The 26,422-nt window shown below is 41.5% G+C and overlaps 1 protein-coding gene across 3 annotated transcripts in view; it reads right to left on the bottom strand.

Moving 5' to 3' along the window:
* Positions 1 to 26,422, bottom strand: part of LOC146511257 (uncharacterized) — a 116,828-nt gene continuing 90,406 nt past the window's right edge. For all 3 annotated transcript variants that reach the window (XM_085172568.1, XM_085172569.1, XM_085172571.1), the window contains one exon: positions 1 to 26,422. In XM_085172568.1, the coding sequence (XP_085028694.1) occupies positions 26,201 to 26,422 (222 nt within the window). In that variant the 3' untranslated portion in view covers positions 1 to 26,200.

Raw genomic sequence — 26,422 nt, 5'->3', positions numbered from 1 at the left:
GTTTTGTTTTTAGCTAGCACTAAGAATCAAACAGTTAGTCCATTGACAAAAAGTGTACTTAAAGAAATGTAGATTAAAACTACCAAAAGTCTGCACATTTGAAATCCGACTTTGAGTTCAGAACAAACTGATCTTTCTGGTACGCCAAAAGAAGCAAAAAAAATAAAGAAAAATCTGGAATCTGCGAGTAAGTGGTGCAAACTTTGAGTCAAAAACCATCCAGATTTTTCAGTGTATCATTAACATTGTTGGCTGCAGCCCAATAATACCGAAGCAAAAGAAAACAATACGAGTTAAAGATTTTTTGAAGAGAAATCTGCCATGATTGCAATGGCAAGTCAGCTCTTCTGATCTAAGGCACCATACCAATGTTCATTTCCACAAATGACATTATCACCATTCTTACAGCAGCCATCTTAAGTGTGCCATCCATTCATGGCTATTCAAGAAAGTTGATTTGAAAGCAATCTCCGGTGTCTGCAATTCTGCGAGGCAGACATTACACTGGGCACGGGCAATGTTAGAAAAGGCACAACATAGCAATAAATATAGAAACTGAGAGACAGGGGACAGTGATAAAGGGAAGAATAGCAGCAGAGAGTGAAGGTGGACATCCTGTACGGGAGGCAATCGGCGTGCAGGTTGGCTGTCCTTTATGACTCTCAGGGCTCATAATAACTGAGCTAAACGTTTATATTACCACAGCATATCAGCCTTGCCATCAGAGCAGTCAATGATAGAGAAAAAAAGCACACATAATTATACCGGGGGCCTCGAAATGAACTGTCGTTAGTTTCATAAACATACAGAAGGAGGGAGGGGAAACGTGAGAGAAAGGGAGAGAGAAGCAAAATCTAATTTACCCCTTCAAATCACATTCATAGGCTGGGACTGTCAGGGACCTCCTGAGAGTAAAAGATGAGAGAGAGAGAGAGAGAGACAGACAGAGAGACTTAGGAGGTGGAAAAGGTCAGGGGACCTCAGCTTAGAGAAGATAGCCAAATATTATGTTAATATGGACTCCATTTTACATACAGAGCTAATCAGCGTGGCCCAGAATTAAAGGGGCAGATAATTAATTCTAGAGTAAGGGGTTATCCTCTTTGCCTATTGTCTTTGCAGGAAAGAGGAGGGCAAAGAGAGAGCAAGGACAGAGAAAGGGAGAGGAGTCCCTCAGCCTGTGTTGAACATGCAGTGATAAGGGACGAGCCGGGACATGGGAGGAAGCGAGAAGTGACAGAAAAGGAGAACAGGGGAGGGATTCAAAGGAGAAAGTGCAAAAGTATGTTGGATGGAAGTCACACAAAGGCAAATCACAGAAAAAGGTCTCGGCGTGGCAATGATGTCTGCCAGGGTGATTTTCTTACACCTTCTTTCTTACATCTATTCTCTCATTTCTATCAATGGAAAAAAACACACTGTGAGGGATGGACTGACTGGTTTGGGCACGTTCTGGACAACCATCAATGAATCGGAAGGTGTGATAATGGTGTTTGATAAGTGCACTTGATCCTGTCAGCAGCATTGTGAACTGCAGGGCAAAGGTGCTGGGCTTGGAGGTGATCTGTCCTAACAGATAATGTAAGTCAGTGGATCATATTGTGCACTAAATCCAATTTTTCTCTTACAAAAAGGTGCAAATGATGTCTTGATTTGTTTCTAATCCAGCGTCACCGGTTTATTATTTATATCTACCTATCTGATTTAAGTGACTTTGAACGTGCTGTGGTTGATGATGCTAGGCGGGCTGGTCTTTTAGAACCTGCTGATCTGCTGGGATTTTCCAATACAACCATCTAAAGAGTTACAGAATGGTTCAAAAAATAGAAACTATTAGCATTAGAGCATTTCTGAAGGCACAACACATTAAACCTTGAAGCAAATGGGCTCCAGCAGCAGAAGATCGCACCATGAAGACTGCCTGGTCTGATGAATCCCGATTTCTACTGCAGCATTTGGACAGTAGGGTCAGAGTGTAGTGCAAACAAGTCATCAGATCTCAATCTATTAGAGCACCTTTGGGATGTGGTTGAATGGGAGATTTGCATCATGGATGTACAGCTGAAAAATCTGCCGAATGATGCTACGATATCAACATATCAACATCCAAAATCTCTGAGGAATGTTTCCAGCAGTTTGTTGAATCTAAGTCACGAAAAGTAAGGCTGCTCTGGAGGAAAATAGAGCTCACCTAGCAAAGTGTAACTAATAAAGAGCCCAGTGAATATGAGTATTTAGTGGTAATATATTTCATCCATCCATTTGCTTCTGCTTATCCTTTCCAGGGTCGCTGGAAACATCCCAGTTGTTATAGGGCGAGAGGCAGGGTACACCTTGGACAGATCACCAGTCTAACACATAGAGACACAGGCAACTATTCGCAATCACAGATTCACACCTATGGGCAATTTAGATTAATCAAGTAACCTATTCCCACTAACTGCATGTCTTTGGACTGTGGGAGGAAGCTGGAGTACCCTGGGGAGAACCCACGCAAACAGGGAGAACATGCAAACTCCACACAGAAAGACCCTGGCCTGATGTGGAATAGAACTCAAGACCTTCTTGCTTTGCGGCAACAGTGCTAACCACCATGCCACGGTGGCCCAGTGCTGCCCGTATATATATTTCATGTAGTTTCATTTTTCCTCCCAGAAACAAAATGTATGTATGGTTGAAAACAAGATGGATAAGACATGGTGTAAATTTGATACTTTTATTCATTTTATATGGTCTCTTTATCCTGACCTTTTTAGTTACAAGATTGCATTATCCAGCAGAACCCATCTAAAGGTGTACAAAATTTGGGGTTTTTTCATTGCAGTACAATGTGATAAACTGTTACACACCTGAAAGCTCGGTCCTTCTTTATTTCTCTGCTTCAAGAAGCTGAACCGATTCTCTCTCTCTGTCTCCATTATTCCAGGCTCCTGTTTATACCACGCACACCCGTACATTCACTCTCACACACTTGTGTGTACATGCTGAATTGTCCAGCACGGCGTAATGTAACTTTACACACAGAGAAAAAAAAAACCCCACACCACGCAACAGTGTCTTATTGCATTAATGTGACACTGCACAAACAAGAAATATTTGTACATGCATGTTGTACTGCGCACCCAGCTTAGGTTGAGTATGCCCTGTTTACATGGACTAATGTCTGTTAGCAGGTACTTACTTTGAAGTATCATCCCACCATGCCTGTAGAGCAAGCTCAGATTATGAGGCTGTCACTAAAGGGTATAAACATAGGCCTACACAGACGTGTACCCACACTCACTCATGCACAGTCAAAACCACATACTCACACACGCAAACACCGAGAGCTTACATTGTATCAGTCTCCCTAAGCAGTCTAAATGCATCGTCTAGCTGGCCTCAGAAGGTGTGCATCACCGTTCTGATTTACATACGTGAAGTGCAGCAAATGCAGCCTGATGTTTTCACCTCTGCCAAAAAAAGATTACACTGGCTGGCGCTTTGCAACATGAAACGTTCCGGCTGAAATGTAATTTTCACCCCCATTGTTGGGGGATGAAACCAGGCAAACGACAAAAGATGGGATATGACAGAAGAGATACGGCAGAGGGAGAAAAGAATAAAAGACTGGGAGGAGAGAGGGAAGAAAGGATAAAAGAAGGGAGATCCAAGTGTTTGATATTCCAGGGAATCACAGCTCAACGGGAAAGAAACCATATCAACTGGTAAAATACGATCATGCATAAACTGACCTGTGAGGTAAAAACAACAAAAATGAAAAAAAAAAAAAAAAAAAGCCTGCTTCCAAGTTTCCATGTGAACCTTCCTCTTTTTTCCCCTCTCTGTTCTCTTTATTCAAACTCCAACATTTAACACTGTATTTAACACTGTTAATCAATTGACCCCCATTGTGGGCTAATCCCTAACTGTGCCTAATTCACTGGGCTCAAACCGTTATTCGACTTAGCTCTGTTCGCTATCTTTTCAATGACATTTACCCAAATGGGACTAATATGGCCTCACCAGATTCACTTAATTTCCATCTGCTCAATTTGGTGAAGGATGAGTATGAATATGTGGCAAAAGAGGCTTGATTCATCCTTCCTTTCTCTTGCTTCTTCTGCAACCAAAGCGGGGACATTTCCACCTTCAAAAATACATATTATAATATTTACAGAGTGGAAGACACTTTAAAAAGCTTATGTATTTTATTCAAACATGCCATAATATCTTAGGGTCTTGTAGAGAAGGAAAAGTGAAGCCTAACAAAATCAAAGCAGTTGAAACAAAACATCGGCTTTCTTTTGCCTCGGTAGAGTTTTAGTGTCTTTATAAATTTCAGCCAATGTATTTCATAGAAGCAGTGTTTTGCTGGTTAAATCTGAGCCGTGTTCAATAGTAATGCAATCATCTGAGTTTTTACTCCATTTTCTGTCTCTTCTAGCTGAAAGACCAGAGGACCAGAGTGTGCAGCTGAGACGTCATATGCATGAAAAAAAAAATACAGATTAAAAACACAGAATCTTATATATGTGGTTGCTGAATAAGATACCAAATTACCATCATTTACGTGCATTGTTTTAAACAAGTTTTTGACAGAAACTGTTTCTTATCATCAAAAAAACAAAAACCTGAGTAAATACAAACCAATTTTTGAAATAAAAAGTAACTGCTTCCTAAACCTAATATCTGGTTGTGCCAGTCTTGGCAGCAAGAACTACAATGAAGTGTTTGCAATAACTGGCGACGAGTCTTTCACATCACCGCGGAAGAATTTTGATCTCCTCTTATTTGCAGAACAGTTTTTTAATACAGCTACACTGGTTTTCCAACATGAACAGCCTGTTTTGGTCATGCCGAAACATCTTAATAGGATCTCAATAGGATGTGAGTCCAGACTTTGACTAGGCCACTCCAAAACCTTCATTTTGTTGTTTTGAGCCCTTCAGAGGTGGATTTGCTGGTGTGGTTAGATCATTGTCCTGCTGCATAATTCACTTGATCTTAAGCTTCAGAGCACAAACTGATGACCAGACGTTCTCCTTCAGCATTTTCTGTTAGAGAGCAGAATTTATGGTTCCATCAATCAGTCGTCGAGGTCCCGAAGCAGCAAAGCAGCCCCAGGCCATCAGTCACCACCACCACGTTTGACTTATGGTATGACGTTCTTTTACGAAATACCGTTTTATGCCGGATGTCACAAGTTGGCTGCCATTTTTGGCCAGGCTTTTTTCTAATGTTGAATCATGAACTTTGACCTTAATTGAGTAAGGTGAGGCCTGCACTTCTTTAGATGTTGTTCTGTGACCTCCTGGATGAGTCGTTGATGTGGTCCTGGAGTAATTTTCAAAGGCCAGCCACATTTCTCCATTTGTAGATATCAGCTCTCACCATGTTTGCTGGAATACCAAAGATGTCAAAGAATTTATTTGTCAGCCGTTTCTTTGAATTTTGGCATGACGTGCTGCTTTTTGAGATCGTTTAGCCTACTTCACTTTGACAGACAGGTTTTGTTGAAGTGATTTCCTGATTCAAAAATTAGGCCTGGATCTAGCCGTGGAAATGAAATCAAGAACTTGTTCCACATAGGACCAGTAGGGTTTGGATAGCTCTTTTTTGCCCCATAATAAATGAAATCATCATTTAGTAACTATATTTTACTCAGGTTATCATTGTCTAATTTTAGAAACTGATTGATGATCCGAAACATTTAAGTGTGACAAATATGCAAAAAACTATGACTTTTTTTTTTCTCAGCACAGGATGTTTGAGAAGGAGAAATAAAAAGAGGGAAGATTAAAAGAAGGAGAGCATAGAGAAGAAGCAAGAGAGGAAGGGGAAGAGGAAAAAAGAAAAGAGAGAAGAGATAAATGATAAGATGGAGAGCCGAGAAAGAGTGTGAGAGAAGGAAAAAAGGAGGACAGAAAACGAGAGATAAAGAAGAGGAAAGAAGGAATGAAGAAAGGGCAATAGGCAGTCATGTAGGTTATATCCTGGTGTCATATCTTTAATGTGAATTTTGAAATCTCATCTTGTTTTCTGGAATCTAATGAACATAATATAGTTCTGCCATGGCACCACACATAACAACGTGCCATTACTTGATCTCACCCTTTCTGGAAGTCACACTGACATAGTTAAATCTCAATAAGTGCAAATAACAGACAGCAGTACATCATGCCCATAGAGCTAACCTCTGTGCTTTTGGATTTATCAGTAGTGCGTCAGCAGATGGCATTAAGATGACATGCTAGTGGTGTAAACAGTACACCATATACTATATTGTTGCTTGTCAGGGGAATATTATCTGCAATTTGCCTTCATATTGCATATCTCTTCCTCTCAGTGAGGTACTGGAGGTTCATTGCTTCTGATGAATCAGGAATGAAGAAACATTTACTCCGAAACATTGCCTTGGTTGTTGGCAATAACAAAGTTCTGGCCCAAATGAACTCTAGCTATGTAATTGTAAGGGATTTTTTGTTGTTATTGAGAAGCGTTTTTGTACAATTACTCCCATTTCCACTGTCAGATATATAAGCCATTGGAAGGGCAGAATGCACGATGGTTATCATAACTCAGAAATGCATTAAAAAATAACTACGCTGCGGCTGTCAAAGACAATTGCATTTACACACGCGCACGCATCCACACATGAGTGAGCACTTAGGCGCACATACGCACAGATGCAAGCCCACTGAGGCAAACATGCACACACATTTAAGTGCACACATACGGAGAGAGAAGGTGTTCCCACAGATAGTGGACTCGATGTTCTTAATCCGAAGCAGACCCCATCTGTCTCCCATTATAAAGACTCTGCTTTAGCCCCAAGAATGTCTACATTTCATAAATATTATCTGGGCCTGGCAAAGCTGGCCGGACAAAAGCCAGAACGCAGAGCATTTCTCAGGGCCGCATCAGAGCATAATTAGCAATCATAACATCATCCCTACATGCCATGCAGTCTTATTCTCTAGAAGCTTCTTAATTGCCTTGAGGTACAAACAAAAAAAATAAAGAAATATCTATTTCCTTAACCAAGAAAACATAATTAGATAGCAGGAGTAACAGCTTAAAAGTGGGTCAAGTAATCCTGAATAAACAAAAAAAGTTTAATGAAATTACTCCACTGGACATGAGGGCAAGCTATTTTCCTCTGCTTGAAATCCCACACACACACACACACACACACACACACACACACACACACACACACACACACACGCACGGTATTGAAGGCAGCAACAGCCCTTTGGGCAAATGAGGTCTGGGTCAAACATGTTCCACTGTACAAAAATGTTGTCCTTCAAAAAAAAAAAACAACCCAAAACAGAAACAACTGAAAGAAATATCTAAACTGTTCACCTTTCATTTTCTACGGCTTAAAACACCCCACGTGCAGGAGGGAGGAAACAGCGGATGATATACTGAGGAGCAGGGGGGGAAAAAGATGTAAGCTCATTACTGAGACAAGTTTTAAAACCAGAGAGTGGAGGAAAAAAAAGAAGAAAAGTAAAAGTTAAGCACTTCCTGAAACTTCAGCTTCCTTTCTATCTATCTTTCTTGAAGAGTTTACCCCCTCCCTGCCGTCACCACCACTACCACCTGTACCCCCCCCCCCCTTCTCTCTCTTACTCATTCTCTCTCTCTTCACTCTCTTTGAGTTAAGGAGGGTAAAGTAATCGTAATGAAATGACCCCGCGAGGCACGATGGCAGCCCTTGCCTGATAAGTTATTCCTGACTGGCTTTTAAGCTGCTGTCAAGCAATTTCCCTTGAAACCTTGCTTTGTTTTTTTAAGGATGTTGTGTGTAGTTGCGGTGGTGGCGTTGTTGGTGGTGTGTCTGCGTGTGTGGTGATGGCGGCGGCGGTGGTGGTGGTGGCGGTGTTGGGGGAGGGAGGTAGGTGGCGGCAGAGTGGAGGGGGATGCTTTGACACCCCTGCTTCTCTCCCATGAGGGGTACACAGATGACAACCTCAAGGTATAGGTATGTGTGGTATGCCTGTGTGTGTGCATGTGAGCGCGTGGGTGTGTCTATGTATGGGTGCAGCGGGAGACATCTCATAGATGACAATCCCGCTAATTGAAATGACAGATTATTCTAATGTGCAGAAAGTCATTAAAAACCCTGCTGCCGTTTTTCCTCCTCTTTTTTTTTCTGTTTCCCTCGCAGAGAATATTTCTGACTCTAAGTCTGAGCTGGAAAATCTGCACTTAAAGGAGATGTTAGCTTTCCTTCCTTCAAGCTCATGATTATTATCAGGATCACCTGCCACATAGTTAACATCCAGGAGATACTTTTCTAACTTTCGCTCAAATGAATGCCACTGCTAAGTGATAAAGTTCGTGGGGTTGGACAGTGCTTTTTTTTTTTCATTTCCACGTGAAGCCGTCGAGGGTGCGTGCTCTGAGTGGATTGATAAGCCACAGTATTAGTGATTATTCAGGGCAACTACTGCATGTGCAGCAGGATTATTTCAGCTTACCACTGGCTTTGAAAGCTAGGACACATTCCCAGCACTTCTTGTGCTATCTTGCCGAATACAATGCACATGCTATATTGCATTATTTTTAGCTCTCCACATGTGACGACTTTGAAAGAAGCCAGAGTCGAGCTACGACAAGCCATAAACCAAGACATATCTGCACTCTGTGACATCCAATATCCCTGTCATTACCTTGAAAATTAAGGTCAAATGTCACATGTCTGTTTTTGTTCTCCATCCCTTTCCCAACTACCCCTCAGCAACTGAGTATGAGTGAGAAGTGAATATGTGGGGTGTAAAAATGAAGTTTGTCGCAAGATGCAGGGTTAGCAGTGAAATCGCGCAATGCACGGCTTGATCCAAAACCACAATAGGCTGTCTTAGTTAGCGTTGATAAGTGTTGCCCGGGCTCTCCGTAAGGGACCTACTGTTCTTTTTTTAAGTCAAAGGCTTGTCAGCAGATAGAGTTCTGGCACGTTGTGCGTGACTTTAAGATCGTGAATGCAAGGCAGATAGGCGCAGTAAATTTCTCTGCATCCAAATACTTCCTCTTTTCTGTCTGAATCGCAAATATCCCACTATTTTTCAATTTCCAGTTGTCGCCTTTTTTTTTTTACTTTATTTTTTATTTTTTTATTCCGCCCCCCTTCTCAAGCAAGCAGACTACACTGATATGGCGTCACAAGATCCTAAAACATTCTGCTGGCTGATATGGAATTTCTCCATGCAACAGATCCAGACAGCTAAAACACCAACCGGGGACACATTTTTCCATTTCTTTCCTCTGTCTCCTCTCCTCTCCAGCTAGTCCTCCTCCATTGACATTCAGCGGAGGTAAATATTTAACAGCATGCTATTGAGTGCCGTGTGCAGTGTGGCACAGGCCAGGCTGCGGTAGAGATATGTATATAGACAAGACTGTTTTATTAAGAGTCGCTGCAGACATATTAAGGTAAAGTATGCCTGACACCTAGGGAGGAAATTGCCAGTATATGACACTATTCCTCAATACTGTGGCAGCTCGCCTCGGTGCAATTTTGCACAAGGCGAGTGACAGAGAATGACACGCAGAGCGGGCGGGAGAAGGAATGAGAGAGGGATGAAATGCTGAGAAAGTGTGCAGGGTGGTTCGAAACAGGGGGGTGTGTCTTCAGGTACGTGCACAGATGTGTGTGTGGAAGTGTGTGCAATGTAGGTGGCATGGTGTGGTGACATGCAGAGTTTGTAATTGCCTTACCCCATGTGAGGGATTGGCCTAGAGATAGTGCTGTTTACCTGCGGTCCACTATGTTTGTTGTTTGTGGGCGTGATGGAGGGCGAGGGACTGCGCTGAATGATTAAGCTGGAGGCGCTGGTGTATAAGCTGTAGGCAAATACACAGCAGTATATGTACAGATAGACAAAAGAGGAGAATAACATCCACACATGCGCAGACGCAACACTTTCATGAGGCCCTTGAGTAGTTGCATTTATGGTGGCGTTTATATATTTAAATTCCAACCCTTTTTTTCCCCAAAGAAACCAAATCGAGAGTTCTGGTGGCTCAGCTCAAAAGGTTCTTCTGCAACACATTCATGCTTCATGGAAAACCGATTGCCAGTCCAAAAGATCAGCTTTAGATGGAAAAAAAATCTGTTACCTAACATCATAAGTATGTCCGAGCATAAACGCCTGAAAATAGATATTCTTCCATGAGTGTTCAGTTTAATTTATGACTCAGCCATGAATCATTATGAATCAGACCATTTTTCACGATTTTTTTTCCATGTAGGCCTGTTACACAAACACATGTGCACCCTGACACACAAACATTCACACACAAACCAGCCTTCTAACACTGAGAAGGCCAGTCCCAGCACAATAATGTGGTCCCATTGTTGACACGTAGAGGGCACTGTTGCCTACAGTCTCAGACTTGGTGAAAGTCTGGCCTGCCTGTGCTGTCTGATGGCCTGTCTTTCCCCTTGAAAAGACACCAATTCACACAATTACATTCTAATTAAAAAGAACAACCTAATTAACCTAGGGAATGTATTCCATAATTCGGTAATTTTCACACGATCATCCTTGTGCTTGTAAATTATAGGTGATAAAAGCAAAAGCAGAAATTAATGCCACTTGCTAATTAAAATGGGGAGATAAACATGGGCTTATGAAAATGGGGGAATTGGGAGAGACTTTATAGTTTTAAGTAGTTTTATTATTACCGTGTCAAATATGAATTTGAGTCGTCATATTTTCTTTGAAGACTCAAAGCTGTGATTGAGATGAGCGGAGCATCACACAGCATGCTTTGCTCCTTGCCAACTCCCCAAAGAGACAGATATCCAAGCGCTGCACTATATCTTAAACATGCAGAACAAGAGCCTAGCTGAAAGTGATACCCCAGATCAAATTGCTATCATAAATTCTTCATAATTCAATAAAAACAGAGCGCAGACTTTGTGTTACTAATACATTTCCATTGTCTTTTCTATAGTCTTTTTTTTTTCCAGAGTCCCGAGACACGCTGTTGTGCGTCGGAATGGCAGCACTTGACTGCTCCTGACTTGTGATTCGAAAATTGAGCTAAAGGACAAAGAGGTGAAGCGACAATGAAGTGGAGAGACGTAAGGAGCGAATGGAAGCACAGACTAGTGGCACACTTCTGTGGCTCATCATCACCACCTATTCCCGTTTAGCAATATATCTGTCAAAGCCCTCATCACCATCACACGGTAGAGTCTTCGACTGATAATGACCCATTTAAAGTAAATAGCTCTGATCATCAGCATAGCAACCATTATCATAGATATATGGCCAAGCATGTGACTACTGAGGTGTCACCAGCAAACTGAACGTTCGTAACGTGTGCATGTGTGTGTCTGTTCGTGCAACTAAACATCCAGTTAAGCAGCATTAACCTACAGCTATAGCTTTTAGCTTAATACGATACTCCAACGCTCCTCTGGCAAATGGCCTAACTATTCAAAAGTCAATTTCTGTTATATTACGAAACACATCTGATTCATCAGTTTAAATGACTAACTCCAATGTATAAAGCAAAATTTTAAATTACCATTAGGGTTCGTAGCATTAAAAAAAAATCATACTAAAAGCGACTGAAATTATAAGCCCACGCTTGAAAATGGCATGTAATGATACTTATTTGATTCAAAATTCACAAAAGAATCACGCGGAAATATTCAAAATCTTGGTGAAGTACAATTGGAAGTTTAAGGAGTCACAATATTGTGTTTCAGCATATATGGAATACATGGCTGCATTTACTTCCACCTTAAACCATTTAACTCATGTGGACATTTGCAGAAATTGAATTTGGAGCGCTCCAATGTATGTCTGGTACTTCTATACTATATATCGCATATATACTTTATTATATTAAAAAGTGCAATAAGGAAAAGGCAGGTGCTCTGTATTTTATGTCTATTTTGAATCACTCGGTGTTTGCCTACATTTATTAGATTTAATGTAATCAGGTAAAAGATACTGTATATATCAATATGCAGATGCATATGAACGCTAGTGTTATGCATTAGCATAATTTCATGCATACTGCATGCCTAAGTATTGCATCTTTTAGTGCTGGTCACAATCAATTGGGGGACAGCATAAAATGTTCTGATAAATTATTCTGCTACAAAACTACCACAAGAGAGCTGTTTCAAAATGACCCAAATGTCATCTCCCAGAATTAGCTGGACCATGATGTGTGGCGAGCGCACACCCTCCTGTCCTTTACTGGAAATAATATATATTACACCAGTGCTTCAGTAATTGTGTTTTAATAAAATCATTTATTTAAAATACAAACTTTAATGATGTTTTTTGATTGATAGTATGCTTTAATGGCTGCAGATCACGTACAACAAAATCATGCATGCTCACACACATACACATACACACAAGCATACATGCGCAGGCAGTTCAGGTGGTGTGTGCCACAGCCTGAAGCAATCTGTCTGCTGCGGTGACTCTTGACGCCCCTTCTATTTCTGTCAGACCATCAGCCGTAGTAAAAAAAAAAAAAGAAGAAGAAAAATTTAAGAAAAAAAAATCACTTGTTTGCGTCTGGTTCTGTAACGACCGAGAGTTTGCTTTAATGACCCAGGGTCCAAGGGCAGGAATAAATGTTTCTTCTCTTCACAGGCAAAAGCTGTGAAGAGAAGCCCTAAAAAGGATTCAGTATCACCCATATGACAAGAGTGCTTTCAGATACATCCGCTGAATGGCAAAAGTGCCAAAGCCACAGTTTTGATACAGCAGTTTTGGTAATATATAGCAAATAACGAAAGAATGTTTATGTTTGATCATATCCGAGCCTCGTGTACTACATGACCCTGCAGTGTTTTAAAATCAGATTACCCAATGTTCACCTGTTTTTAATTACGCTTACTGTGTGTGGAATTTCAAGTACTGCACAGGGGGGGCTGCAGGCGTCTCGAAAAGGTTTTACTCTCTTGCACATAATATGCTGCATATACATATGTAAAGCTATATGAATCATACACCCGTTTTCCTGTCTTTGTACTTCTCATGCTTCCTTTGCCTCGATTATCTCCGCCTGGACCAAGTTTATTATAAAGTGCACATAATTCTTTTCTTTTTTTTACCTTTAAGACACAAGTCCCAGGTAGCTTTATTATTAATTCACAAAATTACCAGACTATAACTTTGCATTGCTGTGCATATTCTCTTCATTACGCTTGTTCCTTCAACCATTCAGTCTGAGGTTTGTATAATGAAGATTTACTGTATATTATGCAGATAGAGACCCTTTTTTCCCTTCATACAGCCAATAACAACTTACTTCAAGTCATTCTGTGTCAGGGTATAGTCAGAAAATTAATGCAATAAAAACACACATATGTCCTTATAAAGTTAATGAATATAAGTATAAACAGTGGGACATCGGCATAATTTCGCGGATATTGTGAGCGGGGCTAAGTTAGTTTGTCTGGACTGCTCTGGCGGCAGCGAGCGCTACAGAGGAGGTAGTTAGGGCCTGGTTCTCTGCCAAGCTAAACTCCTGAAGCATGCAGAGGGCTAATGCTCTGCCTCTGATGTGTGGCACTGAAAAACCACAGGACCACTCTCAGGGTCCACTAAAACTCCATCACTCACTCACACCCTGGCGGAGACGGAGAGATGGAGCGAGAGCGAGACCCATCGAGGGAGAAGGCAGGGTAAGAGAGTGATAGAGGTGAAGGGAGAGGGGGAGAGAAGGAGGAAATAGAGAGAGTACAGTCACAGTGTTGCGACCGCGTGATTGAGGAATGGCTGCATATGAGGAGGGGGGGGAGGGGGGAAGCGAGGCGGAAAAATAGAGCGGCTGTATAGTCGAGGTGTCTTAATGCATATTCCACTCATCTTTTCTCCTCTAAAATTTCTCATTCCTCAATGGCGGGAGGGAAATCAGATAGCCTATATCAGATGGAAACCAGTGGGAGATCCTGGAGTAGATCAAAAGGTGTGGCTGTGGCTTAGATAAGTCTACCCACCATCCAGACACAGTTCATCTGTCTTAAATGGCTGCTCATTTCTCTTGTCAGATAGGGGTAATGCTATATATAGCAGTGATTAAGATGTCTGAAGCAGCTCTCGTAGTCTTTAGTCAACAGGAGACTTCCAAGGCCTCTGCTAGCACTGAAAGGGTATTTGTTTTAAATTAGCTGTTGTTTCAGGGTTCTATGCTTTCTGACAGTGATATAGCCGCGGTATACGCTTTCATTATGGCACACATCTACTTAGCTGATCTTGTTAAAGTACAAATATTATGCTGGCTGAGGTACGCATGGTGATTTCACTGTTTGCTTTTCAACCAAGATGAAGCCAAGAAAAGTAAAACTTCTGGCACCGAACTGCAAGATGTGTTTTTATGCATTTGCAGAGCTACGATGACCCTGACAACACGCTGATACCTTAAGATGAAGATATATGTTTTTTTTAAAGTAACCATTAAGAGTAATTTGAAGCTTAAGTGGTTTATGTCTTATGTTATACTTCGCTTACTGTATACACCAATGTCCCATCCAACTAAGTCATTTTGTCAGATCTGACAGTAGCGTCAGTCATTTCCCGGAAAACCTTTTTTTTTCAAAAAAGTTGATAACTCATCCTGCACTCGGGGGGATGTACTAATTTTGTGCCTAATGAAATGGCACAAACTGCCGCATCAGTCCTGGTATAGTGTGAAAGGTTCGTGCTTGAGAATGGTGTGAGTACCAAGTGTGAAGGAACGCTAAAAGCTTATTCTGTGCGACAATGGTCAATGCGAATTTCTCTGTTGGCTTTCATTAAATTCCTACACTTATTTTGTTTTGCAGCAACAGAATTCTCACAGAACTCACTCACATTACATTTTCTAAATGTTTCAACAATATGATAAACAATGCATTTATATAATTTTATACATGCCATTTAAATCTTTGTTTTGGAAATAAGGCAGAATGTTCTTTGGTAAACTGAGAAGGAAAAATAGCCTAATATGGGTAAAACCTCTGCAGAGAAGAGTCTCTCTGCTCAAAGAGAGACTCTTCATCTCTCTGTGAGCATATATTTAAAAGGTTAAATATTTTAATTCAAATTATTATTATTTGGAAGATTCTTCACAAAAAATGAAACAGCTCTTGCTGCGGGTCAGTTTTTGTAACTACTTGCAAACTTCAGATATTGCGATACTTCATTTCTTGGGTTTTAATATAATATGGAATGTCTGGCCAAGTGTTACATTACGATTAGACAGGCTTCGACACGACCTGCAGATGCCTTTATTGCAGGAATTGGCCTTTTTAGTGGCCTTCAGTGAGGAAACTTTCACTTCAGTGTCAGTTTGTGAAACCCGTACGGCGCTTTTGCAATCTCCAAGGCCCCTTCACCGGTATAACAGGCCAAAAAGGACCGAGACTCGCACATACGTACTTTCAGCATGGAGTCTCTTGCTACTGCTGCATGATGTCACTGGCAAACACTCGACGTGGGGAACACACGGCCAAACAGCGAAACAATTTGTTTAATCATAAAGTGCATTTACATAAGGCAATGGCTGCATAAATGAATGCATAATTGAACAGGTTAATGCATAATGTAGTGCTCCCCAGGGACAATAAATAAAGTGCCTTTTGAAAATGTGCGAGACAGAAAAAAGATCGAGTGAGAATGAGGGAGAGAGACGACACTACCCGCCAAGCGCCAACAAAACATGAAACACGTTCGGCGAGACAATGCCAAGGCCAGCAGAGTAGAGAGAGAAAGGGAGAAAGAAAGAAAGGAATATGGCAGGAAATAAATAAATAAAAAGGTGAAGCCTTGCTAAGAGGATTTCAGGACATGCTTCGTTTCTTTCCATAATCTGTCTATTAGCACCAAAGTATTTCCAGCTCTCATAACCATGGCAGCGACACTATTAGTGACAAGCTCACACACCAATACAACTTAACATAGTCTCCTGGGAATTTATCCTTTACTTTCTGTCTCCTCTCTTTCCTTTGCCTCTTGTTTTGTCTTTCTCTTTCTTTCCTTAGCTACCACTCTTTTTTTCATTCTATTTCCTCTCTTCTATCTCATTATAACACTACCACTCTCTTTCTCGCTCTCAAAACCCTGCGTGATTTATTTTGTTGATACACACTTGGCTTGTCAAGCAACAGCAGATATTAATAAGTGTATAATCTCTAATCAAGATCAGAGCAGAAGGGGCATCTAGTGATCAGCACAGACACATGATTACAGTTCTGCTATACTGTCATTAGTACACTGCAGCTTCTCCTTTGGTGAGAAAGAAAGGAGAAAAAAAACATGACAGGATGTGTAAATGAAAATCACGCTGTCTGTGAAGGTCAGATGGTGAATTTAGTTCTTTTTCTACTTACACTAATTTTTTTTATGGCTTTAATCTATTCCAGGTAAAGTATGCGCAAACAGATTTGCACAATAAAACGGAGATATGTCAGTTCTACATTAGTCTGCTTACAACTCGAGCCTTGTTTAACAACAGCTGCGCTGCAGAAATGCTGACTACATATGCGACCAATGCAAAACACCACATTTCACATAGTTTTCACACATTGTTGTAAAAGAATTATTTGTAAAGGTTGCAGCACTGCGTGACTAAAAAACCCCAAATAAAAACAACAAAGACCTCAAAAACAATACTTAAAAACTTTTTTAACAACCGATACTGAATGTGATGGAAAGATGCTAAAAGCCTCAAAAACAGGCCCCAGATGATTATGTTAATTATATAAACTAGGATGTTATTGCTGAAAATGATTCAGTTTGACTTTTCATCAGCAGATGCAGACAGTAAATAAATAAATTCAATATGAACCAGCTGATGTTCTTTAAATGTCTGGAAGACTGCAGTTCATCAGTGAGTCAGTCCCTATCAACTGAACCATGCTAACCTTAGCTTACAACTTACCGTTCAACCCTTTTCATCCAAATATGATGAATACTTTCTTGCTTCTAGATAGGTAAATAAATAGTGACAGCTATAATGTTTTACAGGGAATGCAAATGAGTGACATCCACAGAGAGTATAAAACATGGACGTAGATTCCAGGTCAGAATAATGAAGCCATTGAGGAAGCGCTTTAAGCCTGCATTGTGTCTGAAGGCCACCAGATGGCGATAGCTGTGGTTGCAAAAACCCTTCCAGTTCGACAGGGTGGGCCATTTATATGGATACACCGTAATAACATGGGAATGGTTGGTGATATTAAAGTCCTGTTTGTGGCACATTAGTATATGTGAGGGGCAAACTCATCAAGATGGGTGGTGACCATGGTGGCCATTTAGAAGTCGGCCATCTTGGATACAACTTTTGTTTTTTCAATAGGAAGAGGGCCATGTGACACATCAAACTTATTGGTAATGTTACAAGAAAAACAATGGTGTGCTTGGTTTCAACGTAACTTTATTCTTTCATGAGTTATTTACAAGTTTCTGACCACTTATAAAATGTGTTCAATGTGCTGCCCATTGTGTTGGATTGTCAATGCAACCCTCTTCTTCCACTCTTCACACACTGATAGCAACACCGCAGGAGAAATGCCAGCACAGGCATCCAGTATCTGTAGTTTCAGGTGCTGCACATCTCGTATCTTCACACCATAGACAATTGCCTTCAGATAACCCCAAAGATAAAAGTCTAAGGGGGTCAGATCGGGAGACCGATGGTTGGTTTTGTTGGTTAGCTTCACCATTCACATAAAAGTTTGCCTCATCACTGAACAAAATCTTCTGCATGAACTGAGGGTCCTGTTCCAATTTTTGTTTTGCCCATTCTGCAAATTCTGTGCGCCGATCTGGGTCATCCTCGTTGAGATGCTGCAGTAGCTGGAGTTTGTAAGGGTGCCATTTGTGAGTAGCTAATATCCGCCGAAGGGATGTTCAACTAATGCCACTCTCCAGTGAGATGCGGCGAGTGCTACGCTGTGGGCTCTTGCTGAATGAAGCTAGGGCAGCCACTGATGTTTCTTCATTAGTGACAGTTTTCTTGCGTCCACATTTTGGCAAATCCAACACTGAACCAGTTTCACGAAACTTAGCAAGCAGTTTGCTAACTGTAGCATGGGAGATGGGTGGTCTCGTAGGGTGTCTTGCATTGAAATCTGCTGCAATGACCCGGTTACTGCATTCACCAGATATCAACACAATTTCGATCCGCTCCTCACGTGTTAACCTCTTCGACATGTCAATGGCTGTGAACAAAGAGAAACTTGTAAATAACTCATGAAAGAATAATTGAAAAAACAGAAGTTGTATCCAAGATGGCCGACTTCTAAATGGCCACCATGGTCACCACCCATCTTGATGAGTTTGCCCCCTCACATATACTAATGTGCCACAAACAGGACTTTAATATCACCAACCATTCCCATTTTATTACAGTGTATCCATATAAATGGCCCACCCTGTATATAAGTCTATGGGGAAACAACTTTGTGTCTTGACTCTGTAAACACTTTTCCTGCCAAGTTCGTAGTCTCAGTCACTCATCTGGGTGAAACTCATCAGTTTCAAGGTCAGATCCACCCCTCCTCGTCACACCCAGTTACCAAAAAGTTCATCTTGGGGCTTCAAAATAGGACTTCAGAACCCAATGGAAGATGTCAAGGGACCCATGTCTAATGATGGTGTAGCCCTACTTTGCTTTGGTATGAAACGTAGATTAACTTATCAGAGTTATGGGCAAAGTTAACTGCATTTTACCAGTTGGTATCAGCCACTTGTCGATGCAGTGGCTCCTTTAGTGATTCAGGCTTTATTAACTAAACATACTCAAGAATACAGTAAATACCTAATCTGTAATCTGTACTGTAACTCTAACATGATCTGTGAGGAAATAGCAAGTATTTGTAGATATGTTAAGTTGAAGAGACAGATAGACAGAGGGCTGTTGATTACAAAAGACGTCCCAATGATACAAATCTCTCTTTGGATGATGTTACATTAAACTGATTAGAGGCAGATTTTGACTGTCAGTCCACTCAACTGATTAGCAATAACAGAACACACATACACACACAAAAAAGCTCTTCCTGACAGTCTGAAATGGAATCACAGTCCATCTCTGCACAGCACCTCCTTTAAAACCCCTGATACATCCAACAACTAGAAGAAACTGAAACAAAACAAACCGGCTGTGTTCATTAAAGCCGCTATTGTGTGAGTCTCCGAATACACTCAGATACCTGTCAATGCCTGTTTGCATCGGGGGGGCACCGCGACGCAAATGCCGCACGTGTGTACGTGGCTGTCAGGTGAGATTGTAGCATTTACACTGTGATCTGTCACACCTGATTACAGATACATGTTTCCTTCTCTCTGTGTCGCGCGCTGCAAATACGCGTGATGCCCGCGTGAGCGTGAGCGTGTGACAGGCAGGCATCGGCGGAGGTTTGGCGGCTGATGACAGCGCCGCGACCTCTGATGACGCCCTCCATTTTGTCAGTGGTGACTCACGCAGATTACCCCCAGCGCCATCTTCTTACTCTGTATGCTAATGAAACAGAGAGCGGGAGTAATGAGAAAAGAGTGACAGATAAAAAAATGAGTGGGGGAATATAGAAAAAGGAATAGGAAACAGTGTTAGAAGAATACATGAGAGAATTGAGAGAATTAGAAACATGACCCAAAGTGTTTGTAAAGAGGAGTCACCGAAAGGGAGGCCACATGTGTGAACGTACACAGCGAAAGCGAGAGATAAAAAATATAGAATGTGGGGGATTGAGAAAGAGAGGGGAGGAAAAAGGGAGACTAATGAAGGTCATTGGCTGCTGGTTCTATACTGGGGGCTCCCTTGGATAGAATTTAGGGAGAGAGGTAGGGGAGGTGAGTGTGATGAATATGATTATAGTTGTGTGAGTGTGTGTGGCAGTAATGAATTCAGGGTGTGGGATAGAAATGGGATATAGGTCTCCGGGAGTGTTGAATTTCAAACAGGGACGCTGACTGCTCGCCGCCTTGGCACTGATCATTCGGGTTGGCTTCCTTGTGTCCGGGCGTAGGTGCATGTTTGTCTGTGAGCTTTGCGCCATGGTAGCAGGTGTAAGACACGATCCGGCCTTCTGTAATTTATGTGAAAACAGAGCTGTCGTGAGATGTCATTAGCTAAAAGGCAAATTTCATTATTTCGCTAATGTGGAGCGTGATGACTCTTTTTGATGTCTCCTTCCAACCCCCCCCCCCCTCTTTTTCCCCTTTCCTACCTGCTCCCTCTCTTTCCCCACCCCATCCACGCCTCCTGCTGCCTTTTTATCTATTTACCCCTCCTTTCTCTCATCCCCCATCCTCCCTCTCCTCCTCTTCTGTCCCCTCCTCATTCAGAGGATCTCCTTATTCAGAGCAGCGTTCCCTTTCAAGGTTGAAGAAAATGGCCATGTGTCTGCATGTGTGTGTGTGTGCGGAAAGTGGGAGTGATTTTCATTCATGGTCCTGCTGAAGGAGGTGATGGTGACTCACCTTCAGCCACAAACCACCACACACACACACACACTCATACACACCTTGCACTCCTTCCTCTCCTCCCAGCCTTTGATGTGTGTTTGAGCCCATAGCTAATCAGGTAGCATCAGGCCTAGTCCTCATTTCCCCTTCACACCAGCCCCATTAGGGAGAAGGCTTTCTGGAGCAGGCCGATAAGGACAATATGCTCTTCTTTGGCACTCTCTCTTCCATATATACCCCCAAATCTCACACTACTCACTTTCTTTCTTTTTCTCTCCCTCTGCTCCTTTCCCATCTTTCCCCCTCGCTCAGTCTCCAGCGTCTCTTCATTCCTTCATCTCTCATACTTCTTGTCACAGGTTTCTCTCACTTTTCACTTTTCTTTCTAAATGTCCCATTACTCCTCCGTCCCATTACTCCTCCTCTGTCTCTTCTTTTCTCTCCTCTTTCCCCCATCCCAACCTCTCTGCTCTCTAAATCACACCCAGCACCTCCTTTCCTTGCCTCCTTTGTCAGTCTCCCTCTGCATCCATCGTTCACTCTGGTTTCCCCCAGCAGTCCCAAACTTACTCCCCAAATCCCCAGCTACATTCTTTCAGTCTCTTCCCTCATCCATCCCTCTTTCCCTACTTTTACACTTCCTTTCTCCTTTCCTTGTAGTCCTTAATGCTTCCTCGCCTTCATATTACCTTGTAATCTCTCCTTCCTGCTAGGGCTCCTACTGTCTTATATTGCACATTCCTCCATTTCCTCTTACCACTTCTTTCACTTCTGGGTAAAACTTTTTGAGACATTGCTCATATTGTCAACTTGGCCATTTGTGGTCAAAATATTGGTTCTTTTTCTTAGTTAGTTGTGCATTCGGTAAACAGGGCAGCTTTTCACTTTCATTGACTAATAGCATACGCACAACATTCATGATCCTCTTCATTTGTGAGATTAATTAATAACTGTAAGATACATTTCTCCAGGCAACCAAGTAGATAATGGAAGATGCACCAATTTTCATTTCAGTTTCATATATTTTGTAAGCTGTCTGCTATTTGCTACGCAATAACAATTGTACCTACATCATGGCCACTAAGATGTACACCTCAAGGTTACACACAAATTCAACATTCAGTGAAATAGTCTCTGGTAGTTCAATAAATTTAATAAACATATTATTCCACAAACAGCTGTGGCCAGAGGTATTACGTCTTCAAGCTGTCCATGCAATTCATGTAAACATGATATTTCTTAAACTCCTCGAGAATTTTTTTTCAAACTCGACAAAACGGTTCACTTGGACTCAAGGATGAACTGATTGCATTTTGTAGGTCTTAGTTCAGGGTCACCTCACATCTGTCCCGCTTTTGTGAAGGTGATATATCAAACGCCTGCGGGGAATTTTATTATACAAACGTTCACTTGGACTCAAGGATGAACTGACGATGATGAAAACGAATTTTGTTCCCACACCTTGAGGGGCTTCTTTGAAATTTGACACAGTGATTCATTTGTACTCAAAAAGGAACCTTACAAAACAGATTTGTGGCCATGATTTAAGAAACTGTGCGCTAATCATACAATTTAACACACACTGTAAAGAAGAGACAAATGGTTATGGACTCCAATATGTTGTAAACCCCATCCCCACTGACCCCGCCCATCCCAGATTAGCTCGACAATCTGGGAACACTCAGTATTGCCTAATTAAAAAAGTTCTCTAGTCAGAAAACTGCTGTTTTATTTTTCCTGACAACAAGTAGCATTGGGATACTTGAGTTAACAGCTGACTGTAAAATCGATGTTTGTGGTCTTCTGTTGTCCAACAGAAAACATAAAAGCATGATGTTGGCAATGCAAAAGCCTCAGTTCCCAATAGTGCCACACATGATGTGAATAAAATCCGAATCCAGCGCTGAAATAAGTATGGTTTAATGTTTATTATCTTAGCTGCTGAGTACAGAAATATCTTACACACTCACATTTTTATTGGACAGTTTTGAATCACAACTGCATCTTTGTGGAAGCTTTATTCTCTCTTCTGTTTTTCTTGCATCGGACAAAATAGATATTTTTTACATGACTGTAATTAGTCCTTAGAAAAAGGGAACACGGGTTTTTCCCTTTTCCCAGGGAATAAGGAATACCAAGGAATTCTTTCATTTAAGCAAGAGTTAGAGTTTGAATGTAGGCTTATTGCCATTTTATAGTCTACAAGTCATACATATTTAGTATGCAAAATAAGCGAGTACATCGCTGTGCACTGTCACTTAAATGTTGACTCATTTAAAGCTGTATCACCCCTCAATAACTGGATTATTTCTAAGCTGACAAGTAGAATATTTTCATTTATGAATGACTAAAACAAGACTATATTTAGAATACTCAAACACCGCAGTTTATAAATTCAGTGAAACTAAAGCTAATACACTATGGTAACTTTCGCATGTAAGAAAGTATATTTCATATAAGCCTGATTATTACAAACTGTCATGTAAACACCATAGTTGTATTAAATCTGTGCAGTGCATCTACATGAATTAAAAGAACTGCCAAAAATCTGCTCTGATTGGCTTTAAGTGTGAAGGTCATACAGAAAGACACACGATTAATTAACAATGAGTTAAAGCACACATCTACAGCAGTAATTAGGAGGTACAGAATGGGCCACAGTACCAACGATCACAGCCACAGTGGTTTCCTCCTAAAATAAACCTTTGGAGAATGTGCTGCGTGTACAAACTAGCAGTGAAAACCAGACAAGACAAGAGCAAGGACTTCAGACTTAGTATAGGATCAATGGAAATCTGCGTTTCAGTGACAGCTTAGACAGTTCGAAGGACATTAAATAATAGACGACAAAGAAAAAACGCTTTTGTGCTCTTTGGTTCAAACGATAATGTTAAACTTTGCAAAAGAATACAAGAAGAAGCCTGATGGATCCTGGGAGGTCATTCGGACTTTTGTTCAACTCAGATGGGGTGCAGTATGCCTGGTCTACACTACAGAGGTGCCAGAGGTGTCCTTCTGTTAAAAGGGAGTTTTTCCTTCCCACTTGGTAACAACACAAAGAAACACTCGTGAATATAGTTTGCACCATCTCTTTGGTGATTTCTGCTACAGCAGGTTTTTGCTGTAACACAAACTCACAAGGTGAAAAGAAATACCAGACGTGTTGTTGTGGCAACTAATAACCTTTCCTGTTGAGTTTATTAGCAGAGCTAAGGCTCTATCTGAGTTGCTCAGGTGTGGTCTATCTCCACCCATTTATTGCTCCAAGTTGGCTGAAATAAATTCTTAAAATCCTTTGCAAAAGCTTCTTGTACCACAAATGCTTACCAGACAAGCTTTGAACACAATATTTGCGTATGATTATTAGCACAGGCAACCATGCAGAGACCTACAGGGAAGCCCAGACTGGAGCTGATAGCGCATACACACACAAATGTCATGGGCACTAGCATCCCAATCATTTGAAATGGGGATCAAATAATAAGTCGTAAACACTGTAATGAGTGCTATGATTATCTTCAACTTCTCTGTTTTTTGTTTTAAAATCTCTCTTGCGGTTGAGGGCCCATACTGTTCACTAACAGCCCGACGCTAATTTGGGATAAAAAAAAAATACTGACATGCAATATTTTGCTGGTTCACCACAGATTTCCAAGGGACCACACACACAGCAGTGAAGTACCACACATGCTCATTTGATAAAATTAGGTTAGGAAGGAGACCGTAGTGTGCTTTTCTGTCTTTGTGAGAGAAGAGCTCATGGTGTGGAAATTAAGAGCCTGCATGTACTTGTGTGCGTAATTTTGTGTGCATTTGTGTTTGTGCGTGTGTGAGAGAGGCTGACTAATCCCTCCACAGAGCTGAAACGAGTTAAAAACACATCAAAGGGAAGCTTAACCTCTGTGAAACCTCACCGGGTTTTCAAGAACAACAAATGATCATTCTCCTCATTGTTTCCAGGGGGACTCTTTTCACCGCCGCGCTGCTGACTTTTCCCTCAGTCCTGGGAGTTTTCAAAAAGCCTGTGGTTTCATTTTTAATGACTGTGCCATTTGTGAAAGTGTGTGTGAGTGTGTGTTTGTGAAAAGAATATGCGTGTGTGGATGTGTGGGTAGGTGCACGCGTGTGTGTTTGCACGTAAAAAAAGGATATTTTTGAGTGTGACATGGCAAATGAGGAAAACAAAGCTAACAAGGACATGCAGCTCCGCTCGAAATCATTAAAATGTATGACATCCTGACCAGCTATACAACCGCAATATATATATATATATAAATATAAAGAACCAATGAAGGATTAAAAAAAAGAAAAAGTGGGTTTGGAAGACAGGAAGGTGGACACGGTGACAGAGAGAGGCAAGATGAAGAAGTCGGTTGTGGCCTGAGACCTGCTTTTCCTAGAATTCTCATTATCACAGTGTTCCCTCTTTATAACTTTGGATATGCACATGCTTCCTCTGCGAGTCTTTATTTGTGCGAATGAGAGTTGCTCTTATTCAAACACTTAAAACATGAATAGAGGAATGTGTGCCCTATAGATCTACATGTTATCCCAGGTCCCAAACTCATTTTAGATCTTTTAATGGAACGATTTTACTTCCTAGAAAGGTACTTACCCATATCAGCATCGATGCCTGACTCAGCAGTCGTATAATTTTTTTTTACAAAAGCCTAATTAACGAGTACCACTGCCAGTTATTGTTACAGTACAAGCATCCAACTGGCAGAAATAATATATTTTTGGCACACTGACATGCAAAACAAAAGTGGGGAGGAATATAAAGCCGCTTGCAAATATGTGTTTTTATTTTGCTACCGTCACAATACGGGGCATAGAAAAAAAAATCAATAAACAGTTTTGAAAGTATAAAACATAATATCAGACAGCTAATACACCCAATCACGCGAGCACTGCGCTCGCCCACAGTCGCTCAAAGCGACACAGAAGTACACAGACACATAATGTACTCAAACATAGAGACGCACGGCCACATTCACCGCAGCAGACGCGGGACACATGGTGCACAGCTGGAGCATAATCAGAGGCTGCGTTACTGCCATTTACATCAACGTCTGAACCACGCCTGTGGATGGATCATGCGCTGTTTCTCATTTATCCAAGCGGGACTCATCTTCAGATCTACTGTTTAACTCTATCTACATTAAGTTTCTTGTTTTGATTAGTTCATTTGTGCATTTAAGGTGCAAAAATCTGGTTATAGCTCAAGTGAACTGTTGGGAATTTTCAAATAAGTGCATTTGAGATTTTGTGCTCACTGCTGCAGTTTTGCTGCAGAATAATATTATTAATTGAAGATGTAATTGCTTGAAGCACTGAAACATTTTTGAGGACACAGTCAGTTATCATGATTTTAAGTCTATCTAAGTAATCTGTCAATGTGAACGTTTTCTTGGCATAAATCGTTGCATGGAACAGCAGTACCCTTATAAATATGGCTGAAGAAATTCCATTATTTTCTGTTTCTGAGCGCCCCCTTAGGCACAAAGAACTGTGGGACTTGACTTTGACCTGCAGGACATTAACCTCATCCTGGGTATGCTCCCCAGCGAGAAGCTGAAGGTCAAAAGCCATGGCAGGTCAAAGTCTTCAGGGGGCTTCATTTTGCCGGATTCCTGCTTGTCCCCTTAGACCCGGCATCTTCCACAGAGGCGGAGAAAGCGCACTTGGAAGACGGCCTAATCAAGGACGCTTTATCCGAAGCCTTGGACTCACCTGGTCTCTCTACTCCGACTGTAGTCGGCTTGGTTTGAGTCCCATTAGTGTCCCGTCACTGGGACTATACTCAGAAGACGAGGCAGGCCCAGGGATGAGGGAAGGGAGGCACAGATAGGAGGGCTGACACTGAGAGAGAGTGGGAGGTGGATGGTGGTTGTAGGGGGAGGAGGAAGGGGCCCACTCCTCTCCACTTGTCTATGCACGGACCTCTCTTCTTCCAGCTGCCTACGCAACCGCTTATTCTCCTGACTGAGATTGCCTAA

The sequence above is a fragment of the Neolamprologus multifasciatus genome, chromosome 9, assembly GCF_963576455.1.
Source record: "Neolamprologus multifasciatus chromosome 9, fNeoMul1.2, whole genome shotgun sequence".
NCBI classification, from domain to species: domain Eukaryota; kingdom Metazoa; phylum Chordata; class Actinopteri; order Cichliformes; family Cichlidae; genus Neolamprologus; species Neolamprologus multifasciatus.
The sequence above is the reverse complement of the archived record's forward strand: the minus strand, read 5'-3'. Positions and strand labels throughout refer to the sequence as shown.